The following is a 20285-nucleotide window of genomic DNA, read 5'->3' as shown; positions in this document are numbered from 1 at the left end:
AGAGTGTGAATCATATATCAACTCCTTCTACTAAGCAACCAGCCAAAAGGAAAAAAAAAAAAAAGCCTACACTGATACTGAGGGCCTATTAAAACTCAAGGACAAAGCAAACAATATGATGAATTATTAAATCCGTCAAGGAACTGAAAACTGAGGCCCATTTTATTCGTTTAGGATTTGGGTCTTCATTAGCACTCATGTAAGTAAAATCTTACACGACACAGCTACTGCACACACACAATGTGCATTTACTCAGAAACACTTTTGTTTTCACGTCATTATGACTTGCAGGGCCCGATTTCCTTTGCACATCTACTACAGTAAAACCATCTAACCATCATTTTCGTAACACTTTTGGTCACGCACCTTTGCTTAAACCCAATGCAAAGATAAGATCAAGTTACACATTTATAGTAAAATTGCCACAAAATTTTATTTATATATATATATATATATATATATATATATATATATATATATATATATATATATATATATATATATATATATATATATATATATATATATATATATATATATATATATATATATATCTCTATCTATCTATCTATCTATATATCTATCCTTCTTGCTACCACAAGGCTGTAATGACTCACCAAAACCGCCATGCAATACAAGAGCCGCCAAACCCCCCCTCCTCTCCCCTCCGCCCCTACCCCACCCATTTCTTCTCCACTTTCTAAACTTACCCGGCAAACTCTAGTGTGGGTAGTTACTGTAGTTCCCCTTGCAAAGAGACCGTCCCTGATTAGTCAGACAGACATAAATCGATACACACTTTTAGATAAAACATGCATCTGAGCAAATGTACTGATAATATGAGCAAAAGAGCCAGCTGAATTAAATATCCCATGACTCCCTCACCAATTCACATCTACGCCCAACTCCAATCCAGGACGTGAATTGGCGCATACAAGACTAGTTCACTGACAAATTCAATTCAATAGATGAGGAGGAGGTAGGATGAGGAGAACTAGACAGTGGACTGCTGGATGAATAAAAAATGAAAAGTGTAGTGCTTCAGCAAATTCATTCTCTCCATCCCGTGAGGAGGGTGGGGGTGACGGAGGAGGAGGAGAGGCTCGTTTGAAAACCGAACCAGCGCTGCATTCCCACATCCACCCATATCCAGCGAGGGGCTCTTTAAAAATTCATTAATTTACAGCAAAAATAGATTAAAGCACCCAGCTGAGCAAAACCCAAAATTTGGCTCCTGAATAACATTAATGATAAAACATTTCCCTCAAGCCCAGGGGGTTTTGCCTGAAGAAACATTGCTGGCTTTTTTCACCTTACAGCACCTTGAGAATAATTTATTTTCAATCATTACTAAAATAATGCATTTCTAATTGTCATTTTTAATTATGCTTTTCTTCAAATGGAGAAAAAAAAAGAAAAGAAAAGCGCTGAGCAAAAACCTGCAAAAACTAATTAAAATCCATCCAAGGATATGCCATTCCCATGATGGCATGGCAATGCCATTCTATTCACCATTTGATATCTCAGCTACAGAGACTCAATGACAGCTGCTCCAGGCCCCAAAAATGCCTAGAACTGCAGTTACTGTAATTGCTCTGGCCAGCACTAAATGAGGTTCACTTAAGTGCAATTATCCCCCTCTGATCTCTCACATAAAGAGACTTCTTTAACATGGAGAAGTGGGCTCACACAATGTGACTGCAAACAAGATTCAAATTGGAATCAGGGAGGCATTTCCAGCAGATGAATGGCTTCATAGCTCATCGGCATTCTAGTGATGCACGGCTTTGCTAATGAAGACTGAGCCAGTCTCTTCTCACCAAACGCGGCGAAACATCCAACGCCGGATATAAGCAGGGTACAGGGAGAATTTTTCAAAAAAAAAACAAAAAAAAAAAAAAAAAACCAAAAACTGTCCAGTCAGTGTGCCTGAGCCTGGCCTCCATGCAGAGCAAACAGCTGTTGAAATGAGAAGGAAGATCCTGTTTTTTCGCTCATCCAAGAAGAAAAACACGCTGAAGGACAAGATGATGGGCGATGAAGTGAGGAGGGAAGAAAAAAAAAAAAGACCTAAAATAACTTCACATTCCAGAGCAGAGAGCGAAAGACTGAAACAAGCCACTTTGGATTCAGACCAAAACTAAGTCATTGTAAAAAATACTAAACAGAGCCCTCTGACCCAAAGCATCAGCAGTCCTCATGAATAAATTGCCATCTGCCAATCGCATAACACAAAAGGTTTTCAGCCTGAGGGGGAAGATGTGACCGTCTAATAGGGGTTGCAACAGAGGGTACCTGTTGGGTGCTGTCCAACTACACAGGGCGGTGGGGGGGCTGTGATGGGCCTTCATGTTGCCACAGGCTCAACTAGCACCAGGAGTCTGATAACTGCACCTCACGGATGGCCATTTGAATAATCACTTCAACAAGGGGAGAAATTAAAAAGCCTCTCAGTGAGACCGGCTAGGCACAGGGCCACATACTGAATACCAAATGAGCTCATATTCAAAAAAGTAAAAAGCTGTTCTGAATTCACAGTACAATACTGGCTTTCTGACCCCTGACATACATCAAAATTATCCCAATATCATGTCATTATTCTATTTAGTCTATTAAATTATACACCTCCAAGCATAACAGTACCTGTGATGAAATATTTTACATTTATGTTCCTTGTCTTCTGCACATGCCAACAAATTAATTTTTCTTCAGAGATGGTAGATAAATGTTATTGTCATCTCTCTCTCTCACACACACACACACACACACACACACACACACACACACACACACACACACACACACACACACACACACACACACAATGTAGGTGTTTGGGTTTTTTTTTTAACCATTAAGCAGGATACTTCAAAAACCACAGTAGGTCAAAACTACAGATGAACCTGAATCTCATCCTCCCATGCACATTTAAAAATGGTTACGTGTGTAATGTGCTTTGCACTTTCTTCTCAAATAGTCAATCAATTTATCAAAGATGAACAACTGTTTTCTTTCTTTTTACTATGACAAATAAAATCCCAAACCAGGCTCCGTTTGATATCAAATTGTAAACTATAAACTACTGTACATAACACACATGAAGGAACCTCCAAGTCTGAGCCTGCCCAGCATTTTCAGCTTTAAACAGAAATGAACATGAGCATTGCTTACAGACTAAAATGAATTAAATGGATGTTACAGCAGTGCGTGCGTGCGTGCGTGTGTGTGTGTTGTAATGTATACTTTTGCAGCAGCCTTTAAAAAGCATGCATTAGCCGTACTTCAAGTCAGATAAGAACTGCAAATACTACCAGTGTCACACAGCCCGGTGACAGATCTTGGTTATAAAAACAGCAGTGTTTATAAAAAGGCAACTTTAGTGAATTGCATCAAGCACCAAAAAACACATAGCAAACTTAAGACTTTTCACACATCTTGTTTGGTGTCACTTCTTGAAACTCGAATGATAAAAATGACGGGGTAAGCATGCATGCTCATTTCCCCACAATACGCCTAATGGAACCACTGTGGCCCTAGTGACCTGGATGGAACAACTTCAAACACCATGCACACTTAAACACCATGTGTCTTCTACAGCTGCACGCACAGATAGCCTCGATCCAGACAGCTCTGTGGGCCTGCTATTTAAAGGATGGGTGATTAAGAAGCAAACCAGGTCTGACCTTTGATTGTGGGTGCTGACTAACGCTATGGGCATTTTGTTAGTTGAAGCATAAGGTCTGGCATGGTTGGGATGTTAGGGGGGAATTTATTACGCTTGGATTTAGTCATAAATTTAACCTTTTTTCGCCGGCTTTATGGCAAATTTAATTGAGAGTATATGATGATTAGCTCGTTGCAAGCCCATCTCTGCAATAGCACACTGAATCCGTTGATAAAGCCTGCACGAGTTGACAGCAGTGCAAATTAAGAGTTCAGTCATCCATCTTTTAATAAAGGAAGTCGGGATAAAAAGGGAAGAGCGCCGTTTTTGTACACAACTACATGCAAATGTCGCAGCTGTTTTGTTTTCGGGTTTTGTGTGTGTGTGTGTGTGTGTGCCTTATTCTGAACGATCACAAACTCACTACTAGAAAAAAACATAAGAGATAAGAAAAAGCATGCCCCGAGAAATCTTGCACAAATGACCAAAGAGTTAACCGCAATACCCGCCTGTGCCGTCTCAGGACAATGCACAGCGGCACAGAGGCAGACTGGAGATCAAAATCAGCGGCGTAAAATGCACCTGAAACACGCTTTGCACTTGTTGATTGCCCAGCCTCATGACAATCCTTCGCCCTTCTCACACAGGTCGACTAGATTTTTGAGGGGGTCCCCCCCCCATCTTTTTCATGCTAGGATCATTATTTTTCCTGCAGGAATTTATAACCTCGCCCGAGAAGCAGACGATTGACAGACGAGAAAACACACTGCAACAGCTGTGAGTCAAATACCGTCAGAGCACGCAGGAAAGCCAAATGACACTGGGCTCATGCACACACTCACTCCATGCTGGACACACATCGTCTCACATACCAAACAGCTAGCTTAACGATAGCTGTGGAGGGCTGGGGTAGGTCATTATACAGCCACCTAAAGCGAGGAAAAGCACAAGCGTACACACAAACACACCTAGCCCTGGCCCTGGAGAAAGCGCCCACAACACTCTGCTAAAGTTAGCTGGCTACCAAAACTGGCTAGCTAGCTGTCAAAGTTGCCCTGTCAGTTGTCACCGGTTGCACGGCGGTGTTAGCAGGCTAACGCAAGAGCTGTCAACTTGGAGAGTTGCAGCAGCACGGCCGGGGTGTACTAACACTGACCACGGGGGAAACACTGACTGGCTCCCTGAGCAGAAGAAGAAGGGGGAAAAAAAACCAGGAGTCCCCCCTCACGCCTCAGCACAGCGAGTGGAGAACCGTGTGTCAGGGCCTGTTCACTGGGCGCAATCCCCACAACTTCAGTGCAGCTCACTTCCCCGTTAAAGTCGTCCATTTCGTGGGCCTTAGTTCAACTTCCATGCCCGTATAGCTCACTTACTCAGGGTGAAAGCTGCTGTGACGGTGGCTCTCTGTAATCCTCACGGTAGTTTTCAGAGTAACTGTCTCCCCCCTTCCTTCACCTCCTCTTCTTCGGATAGCGGGTTGCCCTCCCCCCTCGGGGATGTCCTGCGCTCCTGACGCTATCGTCCTGTGTGAAGAGCCGCTGTGACCGTGGCTTCGCCGGTGTGCCTGCGGTGCCGTGGCGTCCCTCTTCAGCTTCTCTCCGCCTTCACCCGTTCGCCTTTCTTTCGGCGGCCGAGCCAACATCCGGGACTCTCCCCTCTTTGGGTTAAGTGCCCGGAACTACTTTCACATAGACAGCTCACATGAAGGTTTCTTTTCTCTCTCTCTCTGTCTTTCACCACCCCTGCCGCCACAGAAACTAGCGCGCGGTTAAATGCACACGCCCGCAGTGGAAAAAGCACCCGCACACACGAAAGCACTTCAATCAATAAAAATGATCCGTGATATCTGCTTTATTTATTGCGCACTGGGTGTAAATGTAGCTCAAAGTGCGCAGAAAAATAGAGGCAACATCACAGAATAAAAGCAGGAGGCGCGGGGGGGGGGTAGTTGAATACAGTCCACATGGTCTGATAAGTCACCTTTTTTTTAATAAAAGGTGTGTAAGTTTTAACCAGTGGCTTTATTTATACTTATTCAAAGGTTAAATCATTTAGTAAAACTGTAGCCTACTTACAAGCTCTAACAGGTTTCCAGGTCTATTAAATGGGTGTATGCTGCTTTCATTGTAATAAGTGGGTTATAAATTGTGGCAGCCATCAAGTCTGCAGATAGCTCACACGTTAATAAGATGTTAATAAAGGGTAAAATCCCTAGAAAATAATTAAAAAATATCTCTAAATCAATACAAACCTCATGCAGCATGCCTTTTTTCTTTAAGTTGCTCTGATTATTAATTATTAACTGCTGAAACTGCAATAAGTTACTACTTGCAAAAACTTGTATGAAGCATGCCTTTTTAGGAAGTGATACCCACAGGAAGTGTAGATCAAAGATCGGATGAAAGAGTTTAATTAAAATGTGCATCTTTTAAGGAGTAGGTGTTTCAGAGAAATGAAATAGACAGTGATAAAAGACAAGCATTAGTGTTTTGAAACAGCACGATACAGGATCATCTCCATACAAAGGTGCAGTTTTAGCTCAGTTACCACAGTTGGGGGAAAAAAGACCTAAAAATAACAGGCTGGTGTTTCTAAACTTAACCCTGTACTGAATCAACCTTTACTGCAGGAGCATGTGCACACATGTAAGTGGTCCGAGCCTATGTAAATATAGCGAGCTTAATTTAAAATGTCCATTGCACAATGTGAACTGCACCATAAATTCACAGAGCAAAAAAAAAAAAAATTGCCAGCAATAACATGACACTAATGGGCTCAGTGACCTCAATGCCCGCAATCACTTCAAAGCAGTTGTAAGCAGTATTATAACAACGGAAGGAAAAGTTTACCGTGGCATCGCCTTAATTTTCATTCATGCTTCTTCTGGGCTTTTTATATGGGATAATTTAAGAAACTGGAAGTGTGTGATAGAGGTGTGGTTGTTGTATGTGGGGAATTTGGTTGCCTTTTTTTGAATTGTTCTGTCAGTTCTTCTGCCAAAGTGTTGCAATCATTTAATTAGTGTGAAGGTTTTATGCTCACTAATATCTGGATGTCCTTTAACTCCACTCATAAAGCTCGACCTTCAACGCGGAGGCTTGCAGAGGCCATCAAAAGAGAAATATCAGCATGGCATCTTTAGTGCAAAACAGTGATTCTGAAAAAATACAAGCAATCACTACATCGATTTATGTTTTTTCCAGCTATTTTTATTATTAATACTTTATTTAGAATTTTCCATGTCACTTATTTTCACCTAAGCTACAACATATATTTTTATTACTTAGTTATTATCATTATTATAATTAATAGTTATTTTATTAGTTATGCAAACAGATATCATATTGTTCTGATATCTAGTAAAAAAAAGTTATTTAGCTTTTACAAATGTGCATCGCATGCGCTTAAACTGGAAGGGAAAACAATGCAATTAAGTACGCACGTGAAGGTAGCAGCCGAAGTGGTGTAACTGTCCTTCCAACGGTGCAGCAGCGGCACCTGCCGGTCGATTGCGGAACTGCCGCCAATAAATCCTAAAAATATGGAACAAGACAATTGATAAACGATTAAAGTCTTAAAATAAAAGGTTTGTAGGTATACTGGCTCAGCCTGCCCTCCTCTAGCTTATGATGTGCCACTTTAGGCTGAAATAAAAAGTTTATGGTGAATAAAACTTATATATCCCAAAATAGTTTTCACACTGACCAAGCAGTTGATTTTTGTGAGTTGTTATTGGTTAGTTTCTCAGATGATTTCTTTAGTTTTTGAAAATCACAAATCCTGAAAATGGACTTTCCTTAGCTACATCTTTTTGTATATATGTATATATATTTTATATATTTTGTGTGTGTGCGTGTATATATATATATATATATATATATATATATATATAGAGAGAGAGAGAGAGAGAGAGAGAGAGAGAGAGAGAGAGAGACTTTATTGAAACTACAACTGAACTTGTTGTGTTACAGCAGCATGATAAAGAAAAAAAAAACTAGTTCAATCCACGATAAACAACAAATAAGCAACACAGATTTTAAAAAGTGCCACAGGCACCTGGTAAGGGCCTTACACTATGAGATGGTGTCATAACAGTAACAACAACAACAAAGAAAAAAGGAGATCAGATAATAAAAAAATTGTTAACTTAATGAAAAATAAGAATTTATACAACTCGCCTGTCACGTTTACATAAACTATTACATAAAAACTGTGCATTACACCTTTAACCCTTACATACTGTTCAGATCAAATTTGGATAGCAGTAAAAATAAAAATTTGAAATGAAAGTAACACAAACAATAAACCACAAAAATATTGAAATACTGTCTGTGTTCCCATCACAATTGCTCCAATTCCCACAGAGACAGACTGTCGAGTCTTTGAAACAGTGAAATAGGATGCACTTAAGGAGCAGAGTTTAGAGGACACAAGATCTGCACAGTCAGCTGGAATGCAATGAAACAATCTAAAGCTAAACTAATTAAAACACATTTATTCTTAGATAAATGAGATTAAACTAGTTCTAAGCTAAGCGATTGAAAGAGGGCTTGGAAGGATCATATTGTAATGCACTTACATTTCTATAGGTCTGTTCTAGTTTTACTAGCTGCTCAGTAAGTGCTTTATTTATTAAAAAAATAAATGCGTTCACAAAAGCAGACTTTTCCCTTAAACTATAAAAACATAACTTTTGCCTAAAATTAAAAATAACAGTAAAAATGTTCAGATTGTCATATTTCTAATCCACTTGTTTTTGGTTTGGATTATTATTAATATTCATCTTAATCTCAGATTTAAACACAAATGACATGTACAAGACACATATATGAAATAAAACATATATTTTGTACATATACATATATATATATTGAATTTCAAATAAACGCATTTTTCTCCTCCCCGAAAAGCTTGTATTTAAATCTTTTTCAAAACTTACCAGAAATTAGATGTACAAACGCGCACCAACATCCAAAGAAAAGGAGCTTTCAATGATGCTGTTGCTTGTCAAACTAGTCGCACACAAAGTTCAATTCAACATTTTGTCTTTGCTCGTCGACTGTATCTGCTGATTCAGTGGGACAGTCCAGTGCAAAAAGATCCCCTTTTTGAGAGAAATTCCCCTTGTCCTCTCCGTTGATGCTCGGGTTTTATAAAGTTTGACACTTCAAGCAGGAGGGAAAAATAATTGACGCACTGCTGACTCAAAAGCAGACTACCATTTCTTTGTTTAATACCGCAAATGGCCGCTAGGGGAGCTGGAGGCGTTGTGCTGTATTTATAAAAACCAAAGAGTTGGCCTTCAGGAAGTGCACAAGTTGTTTGGAGGTATCCGAATACCAAAGTGGGGTGTTTTGTCTGTGAGTCTGAGACGTCGTTTACGTTTTATATAAGGTATTACCGCAGTTGCAAGTAACCTACAAACATCATGTAGCGCTATGTCGTGTCGCCTTTCTTATTACTGAACATTAAGTAGCCAAAGAAAGTGTCCACCTTCTACTTTGACAGCGTGTTTACTGTCGCGTGTCATTTAACCGTAAACAGGTGTGTATCACGTCAGTGTTGTGCTGTGAAGTTCACCCATACGTAACGATGATGCGAGAATATGCATTAATGTAAACTTAGCCTGTTATTCGACCTGTAAACGGATCAGTGAACAAAGCGAGGATTTTCAGGGAGGCGTGGGTTTATTTCTTCATCTTCTTCTCATTAGTCAGCTGTAACATTTGGAAACCACAGGCTATGGGACAAACAGCTATAGATACAAACATAGGTAAGACATAATATCAGAAATACCACGATATAAAAACAGACTGTAAAAAAAGTGGACAGTTTAAGTTATTGCACCTATATGTTTAAACACTTTTGGCACTTTGCTAGAGAAACTAAGCAGAGCTCTTTGAGGGACAGAGGCCTATACAGTCAGGACAAGTAGATGATTAGTGTTGGTTGAACCTGTATAAATGTTAAATGACGACAACATTTTAAGATCTAGCCCCCCTGGTGACCTTGAATTTGATAAGCAGAAGGGGGTGGATGGATGCATCCACCCCACCTAATAAAGTGTGAATTCAGTTTACTTTATGCTTATGTATTGCACATTTTGGGGTTTTTTCTTAAATTTTATGTAAATGTACAACGATCATGGCCATCCAGCACACCATTAATTCTTGTTACCGTCAGGTAGACGTTACAGGAGGATGGCTGCACGTACATTTACAGTGCTTAATAAATTCAGCAGATCGTCACCCAGAGTAATGCTTATGCTACACTGGCCTAAATTTAAAGTATTGGCAATTTTTTATCTTTCTGTAATGATTAACCCACCAGTATGCACAAGTCCTTTAATCAAAATAATATTTACAATACTATAATACAATAATACAAATATTATTTTTATCCATGAATTTTCAAATGCGCTGTTTTACCAAAAAAAGAGAAGAAAATAGTGAAGCACAGAATTAACAGTCTTCATTAACTGTCATTTTCTAAATACTGAATGGGAAAATGTAGTTTTTGTGGTTAAATGTCACGCTTTGGGTGTAAAATTATCAGCATTATTTTAATATTGTCCCAGTCAGCTTTATTAAAGTAGGCCCAGTGTGATTTATAACTGTACATCCATAAATTTGTGACCTGCAGAAACCAACAGCGAGGTAATCTGGTACTGAAATGTCCCACTTTGAAAACAGACCTGTCACTGGAGACTGTTGAATCACATTAGGCATCACTTAAAGATGCCTCCTCCTTCTCTCTTGTCAGGTGATGGCTGAACCCAGAATATCATCTATTGATGGGAAGTTAGCAGAAGAATTTGCTGTTCCCTCCCATGTGGAGGAGGTCAAAGAGAAGATGGCTGCTTTTGCCAGCTTTCATGCAGAAGCAGGCCGAAAGGTGGTTCTCATCACTTCAGGAGGCACCAAGGTTCCCCTGGAGTCCCGCACTGTTCGCTTCCTCGATAACTTCAGCAGCGGCAGGCGAGGAGCCTCCTCTGCAGAGTATTTCATAGACTCTGGTTATGCAGTCATTTTCCTACACAGGCATCGCTCACTCTACCCCTACACACGGATGTTTTTAACCATCAACATGCTGGACGCTCTGGAGTTTCAAGGTGGAGGAGCGCCTGGTAATACTGGTGAAGTGGTGGTTAATCAGCAGGTGCTGCCGAACATTGCCAAAGTACTGAAGAGATACGAGGAGGTGAAAAAAAGCAGACTTCTTCTGCCTATCGAGTTCAGCACTCTGTCAGAGTATCTGCACCTACTCAAAGCAGCAGCGCAGGCTCTCAGCAAAATAGGTAACAGCAGGTTAAAGGCCTGAGCTGTGGCTTTGTCTAACATACGTTCAAAACATCTTCACAAGTGTTTGTTCTGCCCTTAGGATCAAAGGCTATGTTTTACTTGGCTGCAGCAGTGTCTGATTTCTACATCCCAGCATCTGAGATGCCTGAACACAAAATCCAGTCTTCCAACGGACCTCTTCAGGTGAGGGTGGGGGGAAATGGTGTTATTGGTCTGCTTTTTATTCACCACTTCAGTTCGGAGGTGTGTAAAAGGAAGCATGAGATGTGAGTACGAAGGGGGTTCACTGCTTACGGGGGAATATTGCCATGGTAACATATGCTGCTAACCTAATGATAATTAGAGAGTCATCGTTCCTGGAAGATCCCCAGACCTCTGTGTACGGATACCACAGTGTCTTTGTGTCTGATGAGCATCAGTAAGAAATACAGATACTTGGATGAAGCTTTATTTTTTCCTGTTGGTTGCAAATAATTTTACTTTTATTGTTATATAAGCATCAATATATGGTCCTAAAACCGAGCACTAATTTATACTTACAGCTAGGGAATAAACTCCAGGCTGTGAACCCTTAAGCTTGCGGTCCCCAACCCCCGGGGCATGGTCCGTGAGTCGTTTGGTACCGGGCCCCGAGAGTCGAAGCTTGGGTGTGAAATTTGTAGTTTCCCTGGGTTTTTTTTTACCGTGTTGTAGTTGTGTCTTATTTTGAAAGAAATATTTATACATTACCATAGCGACCAGAGAGCATTAAAGGGCAGAGAGGAAGATCTTACTCTTAATGTTGTTGGAGCATTTCAGGAGGACGCTGCTAATGAAGTTCCACAATTACACAGTTAATTTGCGTTTATTATATTTAGAAAATACCAGTTTTTGTCTTGGTCATATAATTTTATTTTGTTGTATTTATCCGCGACACCTTAAAGGCCGGTCTGTGAAAATATGGTCTGACATTAAACCGGTCCGTGGAGCAAAACGGGTTGGGAACTGCTGCGTTAAACAGCTGCACATACTTTCAATTCAGCAGTTGTTATTGTTGCTCCTCTCAGCTGCTGAATTACATTTTCCTGTGCGTATGCCTCTTTAGTCTTGCCAGTAATTACAATTTTTCTTCTGCCCTTCAGCTGAGCATGAAAATGGTCCCCAAGATATTGTCCCCACTGGTGAAAGAATGGGCACCTCAGGCATTTGTCATATCCTTCAAACTCGAGACTGATGCGTCGATCCTGCTGGACAAGGCTCGACGAGCTCTGGATACCTACAGGCACCAAGCAGTGGTGGCCAACGTACTGGACTCTAGGCGGGGTTATGTGGTGGTGGTGACCCTTGAGACTCAGGCTGAGCTAATCCTAACTGAGGAGGATGTGAAGAATGAGGTGGAGATAGAAGAGAGGATAGTCAGCAACTTGACGTCGGCGCATGACAACTTCATAACTCAACAAGTGGCTTGATAGAACGTATCTGCATGTCTGAGCAGCTTTAAGTTGTGTCTGTATTCTTACGTGATCCACATTGGGCTGCAATTCATACCTGCCTGTTCTGCTGGCAAGTTACTGTATATTCAGTATGCTCTACTGTTGCAAAACCTTAGCGACAACTGTAAGTCACATCTTCCTTGTTTGTTGTGTGTGTTCTAAGAATGAACCTCGAAGCATTAAACGCAGTCTCTGTAGAGGGACAATATCCAGGTTTTAAAATGTTTATTCACACTTTCTAGTAATCAGAAAAGCAGTTTCAAGTTTTAAAACAATGACAATATTTTCTTTCCTGCAAGGTTTTCCAATAATAAACATTTAAAATCACAGTCCACTGGTACAATCTCACTGCCACACTTGGCAGCATATTCTGGACTCTGTTACTTGAGTTTGACACTCTTCTTGACACCAGCACGAATACCAGACAGCTCTCCGCTGTATCTCGTCTCTTCGTGACGAACCTCTCGGACCTGGCGAAACGATAAGCAGCAATTTTAAAACGCATCGCAGAAATGTGTGTCACAATCCAGCACATCCTCTTTAAGAGTCTTCAGACAATCCCTGAAATCCTTGCTCAACGATGTAATAAAACATGTTGAATACAGACCTGTCCCTTTCTGCGGATTTTAGCCCGTCTGAACTTCTCTCTGTGCTTGACTCTGGGATTACGGTCAATTTTCTTCCTTTTCGGCGTGAGCCCCTTGTTCTTGGCCATCTGTGGAATTGTTAGACAAACATAATTAATACAATTCAGAAATCAGTGTCACACACTGGATCTAGAAAACTTGAAGGAGGAGAATCCAGAGATGTAAACACGCAGTGCTGTGGAGAACACTTTAAAGCTTGCACTTACGTACTTTTAAAGGATAATTAAGCTGAATTTTGCAAACACGCTCTCTGAAGCTGTAGCAAAACAACTTGATATGCACACTACAATCCATTTTCTTGAACTAGAGCTAGATAAAATCTTTAGTGTACTACTGCGAGTGCCCAGCAGATGGCACTCAATCACGTTTATTAACACCAGTACTTCCAAAAGTGTAGTTTAGACTCCATTCTCCAACAACCGTAATGGCAAATAAATGACTACTTCAAGAAGTTAAGTTGTTCATTTTTAACATTTTCAGTTATTTAATTGGGTCGAAATTATTAATCTGTTATCCAACTACAATCCTTTGTATATTTATCAATTACATATACAATATAGACATGATTTTTTTTTATTTATTTTTTTTTTTTTTAAATACCTAGAGGTCAAAATGAGTAAGCATACAAAGACATATGCTTGTGTAACACTAAAAAAAACAAATGTATCCATAGTTATAAAATGTAATGCTTGGATAATTATTAAACAAGCTGTGGCATATGCTACAGTTATCAGTGGGCTCCATCCATTAAATTTCTGCTGTAAGTACTCATGTTTTGTGCAAATACATGACTGTATCACTCAGTACCTGGTAAGTGATTCCTCTCTTTGCATTTGGATCCAATTCTTCCTCTTCTTCATTCTCCTCCATCCTGTAACACAAAGATTTTCTTAATGTTTCACTCTCCTGGTTGATTTTACCTTATATAAATTTGATTCAGTACTACCAAAATATCCAATATGGCTCTTTTGGTGAATACTCTACCAGAGGCACAGTGTCATTTTGGCAACTGAACACCAGTCTGTCCTGTAACTGCTCTCTACATGTTTAGAGCCAAGCCACACATATTTCAGCTCCCCAATAATACTGGTGACTTTAGAGTGAGCAGAGCAGTTTGCAGTGTTTCAGGCTTCTGAAAAATTTCAGTGTATTTCCCAATACTATAGTATATCAAATGTGCTACATCGTGACATCTATTGCAACATGCAAGTCGGCACGGATTCCTGTTATTCTGACCCCAAATCCTCTGCATATCAAAGACACATCCCATGAGTACACTTCCTGTACTTTTACTGCAAGTTAAAAAGTGCATACTTACATTTCATCTTCTGGATTATTGCCCTTCCTCTTTAATTTTAACCGTTCCTCTGCCTCTTTGTAGAAGCGTAGAGCTTCTTCCTCATCCAGGTCAGAGTCTGACTCCTCCTCGGGCACAGCTTCTCCAGATTCCTGTATCCAGTGGGTGCGTGCACACATACGCACACATTAGCAATCAATATAAAAGTTAAACGTCGGCACTAGGGGTCATCTGAGGATGCTCTTTATGTATATCAATGTTGTCGAAGAGTGTCCTCAGATAACCCCTGGTGCAGACGTAATATAGTAGTATATTAATGTTGTTCTCTTACCTTTTCCTTCCTGTTTGAAACTTTAGACTTCTTGCCTTCTGCTTGCTTGCTTCCTGCCTTATTTTCCTCTCCACCAGCTAGTAGCTGGCGAAACTCTGGAGCGAGCCGAGCATCTACTGCGCCTAGTTCATTGATGAGCTGCAAGCAGGCATCAGAGACTCAGTAAGACATTTTGTGGATTTTTGTGATCAGCTTTGTAGGATGTGTGTCAGGAGAGATTTCATAATCGTGTGTCTCATGGTGCTGGTTTGGAGTGTCAATACAGTGAAATCACAAATAAAAGATGCCGACCAAAGTAACAAACGCACAGTAAAAGATTTTGGCTTTTAGTTGCAACAAACAGCTACTATTTTAACCCCTGTGAACCTGACCTGCTGAGCCTGAAGTATCTCACTGATGCCGTTTATTTACACTCAACAAAAATATAAACGCAACACCTTTGTTACTGCTCCCATTCCCCATGGGATGGACGTAGAGACCTAAAATTCATTCCAGATACACAATATAACCATCCCTCCCAAACAGTGGTCACAAATCAGTCCAAATGTGTGGTAGTGGGCACATCTGCTATATTGAGATAATCCATCCCACCTCACAGGTGTGCCACATCAGGATGCTGATCTGACATCATGAGTAGTGCACAGGTGTACCTCAGACTGCCCACAACAAAAGGCCACCCTGGAATGTGCAGTTTTTTGCGCTATTGGGGGTCTGGGGACCCAGAACCGGTCAGTATCTGGTGTGACCACCATTTGCCTCATGCAGTGCAACACATCGTCGCATGGAGTCTATCAGATTGTCAATTGTGGCCTGTGGAATGTTGGTCCACTCCACTTCAATGGCTGTGCGAGGTTGTTGGATATTCGTGGGAACTGGTACACGCTGTCGTATACGCCGGTCAAGCACATCCCGAACATGCTCAATGGGTGACATGTCCGGTGAGTATGCTGGCCATGCAAGAACTGGGACATTCTCAGCTGCCATCTGCCCTGAACAATGTGAACCATGATTCATCCGTGAAGCGCACACCTCTCCAACGTGCCAGACGCCATCGAATGTGAGCATTTGCCCACACAAGTCTGTTACGGCGACGAGCTGGAGTCAGGTCAAGACCCCGATGAGGACGACGGGCATGCAGTTGAGCGTCCCTGAGACGGTTTCTGACAGTTTGTGCAGAAATTGTTTGGTTGTGCAAACCAATTGTTCCAGCAGCTGTCTGGGTGGCTGGTCTCAGACGACCTTGGAGGTGAACCTGCTGGATGTGGAGGTCCTGGGCTGGTGTGGTTACACGAGGTCTGCGGTTGTGAGGCCGGTTGGATGTGCTGCCATATTCTCTGAAACGCCTGTGGAGACGGCTTATGGTTGAGAAATGAACATTCAATGCACGGGCGACAGATCTGGTTGACATTCCTGCTGTCAGCATGCCAATTGCACGCTCCCTCATTGCTTGTGGCATCTGTGGCATTTTGCTGTGAGACAAAACTGCACATTCCAGGGTGGCCTTTTGTTGTGGGCAGTCTGAGGTACACCTGTGCACTACTCATGATGTCAGATCAGCATCCTGATGTGGCACACCTGTGAGGTGGGATGGATTATCTCAATATAGCAGATGTGCCCACTACCACACATTTGGACTGATTTGTGACCACTGTTTGGGAGGGATGGTTATATTGTGTATCTGGAATGAATTTTAGGTCTCTACGTCCATCCCATGGGGAATGGGAGCAGTAACAAAGGTGTTGCGTTTATATTTTTGTTGAGTGTAATTCAGATCAAAGTGCATATAAGCGTGGATTACCTGCACATATTTACAAGAAGAGAGCTCCACTGATGATTCCCAACACCCGACTGACTGAACTGAGTTTAGCATTTCAAAGTTAATTAATTCAAAGTTCAGGGTTTGTTCTGAGTTTGCTAAACCTGCCTTTTGGGTTCAGCTCTAGGGCTCATAATCACACATCCTGCGACAATCCTCTTGGACTCATAACAGAGCCTACAAATGTTGAGCTTTCGCGTGCTTTTTTTTTAAATTAAAGTACCAAATCTAGGAGAAACTGCTCACCTTTTTTTCAGCATGGTCTAAACATCAGTGTGTGGACTTACATTTCTGTAGGTGAGCAGTCTTTCAATCACAGGGTGGTTGTGAGCAGGTATCCGCTTTGCTTTCAGCACCAAGTAGAAGCTGATGTTTGTGCAGTAACTGTGGCAGGAGAGAAACATCATTCAGTGACAGAGCGTGACAGTTTGTCGTGTGAGTCTACGATCCAATCACAACTTACTTGAGATAAAGTTGCTGCTTTGTCTTCAGGTAATTGGCACCCTTTAGGTAAAAAAAACAAAACAAACAAGGATGAAAGATGTTCAGATTCACATCGTTGATTTTCATGATATTGATGACATGTTCCTGTATACTCAAACACGTCTACACAAGCAAAAAGTTGGTGGTTTGATTCCAGCCAGAGATATATGGATGTGGATTTGCATGTGGACGCGTATCCGGTGTAAAAATCTGAGCAGCTGAAAGTAGCTTACTTACAAATAAGGCTGTAAGCAGTGCACCACAAGTATGAGTATCTTCTCCTTTCATCATGATTAAAGGTTGGAAACACAGAGGAACTTACAATACAATCACAATTTGTTTCCCTAGATAATGGTGCAGATACAAGAAAGACACAGGCGTCATGGTGTTGACGCCTGTGTCCATCATTATTCATTAAATTCTGGCCACCTGATAAAGAAAGCCCAATGATAGTATAATTAAGCTCAGTTTTGATCTCTACTGGTCCCTTGAACAACTGCATGCTTCTTACAGTCTGTCTGCTTTCTGGGGCAGAGAGAGTAATGTACACAGCTTTTTGTGTGTTTTATCACAGGAAATGCCTGCGTGTAGTGGCTGAAAGCAACACCATGAGAAAAATGTAGCCAAGTGTGCTCACCTTTCCTGCAGGGATCTTTCCCTCCTTAACCATTTGCATGAGAGGCTGAAGCTCATTCTTGAGCTCGTTAAGCTGTACAAAGAAACAGGAATAAGTCACATCTATTGCACGTCACTTGAAAATTTAAAGGCTCTTTAAGTCTGAAGTTGCGTCCTTCCTATTTGTCTCTTACCTTTGCCTTGAAGTCCTGAATAAGCTCAAGCAGCTCTGGTGACTCTTTCTTCAAAAGCTTCATTTTTTCCTTCTGAGACATCTGCTTCAGGTCTTTCACAATCCTCTCCTCTTTTTCCACAGGCTTGCTTTCATCCTTCTCCACAGCAAATTCCTTCATTTAGGCAAAGACGTACAATTAGAATTAGACGTTTCTGTCAGCATGTCATTAGGCCTACGAGAGAGATAAATACCTGAAAAAAGTTCAAATCATAATCCTCCTCGCTCAGATTTGCAGCTAAACGTTTTTGGATGTTTTTAGCCTCTTCTTCTTCTTCTTGTTCCTCAGCCTCCAACTCTTCTTGCGATTTCCCTTCTGTAATAACAGTGATCGAAATGTTGCATAATAAAAGATAATGCAATCATCACACAATGCAATAATACGGCTTGAGATAAAAGGTTCTTACTTGAGGTCACATAATCTGAATCGTAGAACATTTTTTTCTTTCTGCCCCAGGCCATTTCATTAGGGAGCTCTGCAGCAGACAATGTAAACACAGTGAGATAGGCTCAAAATGAAAAGCACACACACACACACACACACACACACGTCAATTTACCGTCCTCATTTCTCCCTTCTAAATCACTCTCCATATCTGTCCCCTCTTCCTCATTTTCTTCTTCTTCCTCCCCTTCATCATCTTCCGACTCAGAAAGATCCAGGGGCATCACCTCCTCCTGTGAAATTCCGATAATCTCAGGTTTCTTCTCGGCTGTTCCTCTACATTTTTCACCTGCAGTTACTTTTAAACAAACACGTACGACATTACCTCATCGTCCACTTCCTCCCGGTCGCTCTCCATTTGAACACCTCGGGCGAGAAGTTTCTGCGGCAAAGACACCGGAGCACGAAGAAAGGTTACAGAACACAACTGTTGCACTGCACACCTACCGTAGAACAAATAAAGAACTTACTGCAATCTTCTCATCATGAAACTCATCAATCTTGTCTTTTGTGTATGTTGAGGATTTCTGAATGAGAAAAGAGAAAACACCTTTGAGAATGAAAACAGCTGTATCAAGTCACCATATGAGAGCACGCTGGTCTTTATTTAGTTTATTCTTCACAGGTCATCAAGGTTTGGCTCAACGTAGATATTACCGCTTTGTTGGTTACAGAAAGCAACAGTTTAATCATACGATCAGGCAAGATTTCAGATCTTGTTTTTATTATTTTAAAGCTATAATTTGACCTCTCTTTTCAAAGTAATATTTTGTCCCCCTTAAAGTTACCAACTACCCTCTAGTTTAGAAATCAGAGGACAATACCGACTTGGGTAAAGTAAGCAAAGAGCCACACACTGAGTAACTGTAACATAATGTGAAATCATGTTAAACTCCAAAGAAATCATTAAAACCTTATCCCCCACATCCATGCAAACTTCTGACCACAGCTGTATAAAACACTGCGTGTCTTACCTTATCAGGGACAGGCATGTCGTTGTAGGCTTCAGGGTCGTCTTCATCATAGACCTCATCCTTGTTTGGCCGCTGCGCGTGTTTTCCCCTGAACAGCAAAAGACAAATAACAAATAAAGACTCAAAACTTCTGGTTAAATACCAGATTTATTTTTCCCGGATCACTCCACACTTCACTAGCGCCAGCTCCCATCACAGCAGTGGAGTATAAATCATGCACCCGTATGCTTGTAAATTAAGACTAACAACTTATCGTTGTTTCTACAACACTGCACGCCAATTGTGACCACACGAAACCCCAGAAAAACAGAGCAGAGACGCTATAAAGACAAGCTAACAGGTAGATACATCTTAGCCAAACTTACCGTTTTGCTCGAACCATGATGAACCAGCTTCACACACAGCGGACAATAAACCACGTCTGTGTGCGTATAAATGCAGATTAAAACTGAATATATCCACTTCAGTTAACTGCACACATCTGTTTTACTCACTGGATACCATGTGCCACAAGAAACGTCCCCTTCCTCTTCAGCTCAAACGGCAATCAGAGAGGAAACTTACCGCCCCCTGCTGTCCTGGAGGATTTCTACAAACTGTGCGGAGAGTTATCTGACCATTCATCTCTACATGTGTGTATTTATTCTTTGAAAAATTGGTCCCCAACATCGCATAATAAAATAATTTGAGCTGTTTTACAACTTTTTTTTAAACTTTACAAGCTTTATGAATTAAGATTAAGTAACTGAGCATGTATTTTTATACTTACAGCCATCTTCTGTTAATCTTACAGTAATGCATGTGAAGAAAAATGAAGTGATATGATTTATATGCGGCTTATTTGTTCTCAGAAAATTAAAATATACTTTCAAGAACACAATATCAACTTTTCTTGTGTCCTCTAACATAACTGTGGAAACATAATGAGCCTGTTTTATATGTATTTTCAACCACTGTGCCATTGTTTTCTACTCTCTCTTATTTACCATTAACCTCCTTAGACCCGAA

At 40.9% G+C, this 20285-nt stretch overlaps 3 protein-coding genes across 9 annotated transcripts in view; 1 reads left to right on the top strand and 2 right to left on the bottom strand.

Moving 5' to 3' along the window:
- The window catches only part of foxj3 (forkhead box J3), a 101553-nt gene extending 96198 nt beyond the window's left edge, over positions 1–5355 (bottom strand). For 2 of the 3 annotated variants that reach the window (XM_023154953.3, XM_004548613.5), the window contains exon 1: positions 5038–5355. The gene's annotated coding sequence lies outside the window, so the exon portion shown is untranslated. The remainder of the gene's footprint in view (positions 1–5037) is intronic. The other variant, XM_004548614.5, reaches the window with a different exon arrangement.
- ppcs (phosphopantothenoylcysteine synthetase) lies at positions 4316–12645 on the top strand. 5 transcript variants are annotated; one of them, XM_076884109.1, is made up of 4 exons: positions 4316–4441; positions 10427–10961; positions 11045–11148; positions 12087–12645. In XM_076884109.1, the coding sequence occupies exons 2-4, from the start codon at positions 10430–10432 to the stop codon at positions 12411–12413; spliced, it is 963 nt and encodes a 320-aa protein (XP_076740224.1). In that variant the 5' UTR covers positions 4316–4441; positions 10427–10429; the 3' UTR covers positions 12414–12645. The 5 variants fall into 5 exon arrangements, with proteins under 5 accessions (XP_076740224.1, XP_004548666.1, XP_012774013.1 ...); XM_004548609.2 differs by lacking the exon at positions 4316–4441 and adding an exon at positions 8935–9058; XM_012918559.4 differs by lacking the exon at positions 4316–4441 and adding an exon at positions 8979–9024.
- Positions 12646–12647: 2 nt separating this feature from the next.
- utp3 (UTP3 small subunit processome component) lies at positions 12648–19824 on the bottom strand. Its single transcript, XM_004548612.2, has 16 exons — positions 19643–19824; positions 19278–19365; positions 18774–18830; positions 18629–18685; positions 18419–18536; positions 18266–18334; positions 18053–18174; positions 17821–17973; positions 17649–17720; positions 16992–17032; positions 16816–16912; positions 14713–14850; positions 14403–14533; positions 13892–13955; positions 13045–13152; positions 12648–12907 (listed from the first exon to the last, which is right to left on the bottom strand). The coding sequence occupies exons 1-16, from the start codon at positions 19657–19659 to the stop codon at positions 12818–12820; spliced, it is 1422 nt and encodes a 473-aa protein (XP_004548669.1). The 5' UTR covers positions 19660–19824; the 3' UTR covers positions 12648–12817.
- Between the last annotated feature and the right edge of the window lie 461 nt (positions 19825–20285).

Source organism: Maylandia zebra, linkage group LG5, assembly GCF_041146795.1.
Source record: "Maylandia zebra isolate NMK-2024a linkage group LG5, Mzebra_GT3a, whole genome shotgun sequence".
Lineage (NCBI taxonomy): Eukaryota > Metazoa > Chordata > Actinopteri > Cichliformes > Cichlidae > Maylandia > Maylandia zebra.
The sequence above is the reverse complement of the archived record's forward strand: the minus strand, read 5'-3'. Positions and strand labels throughout refer to the sequence as shown.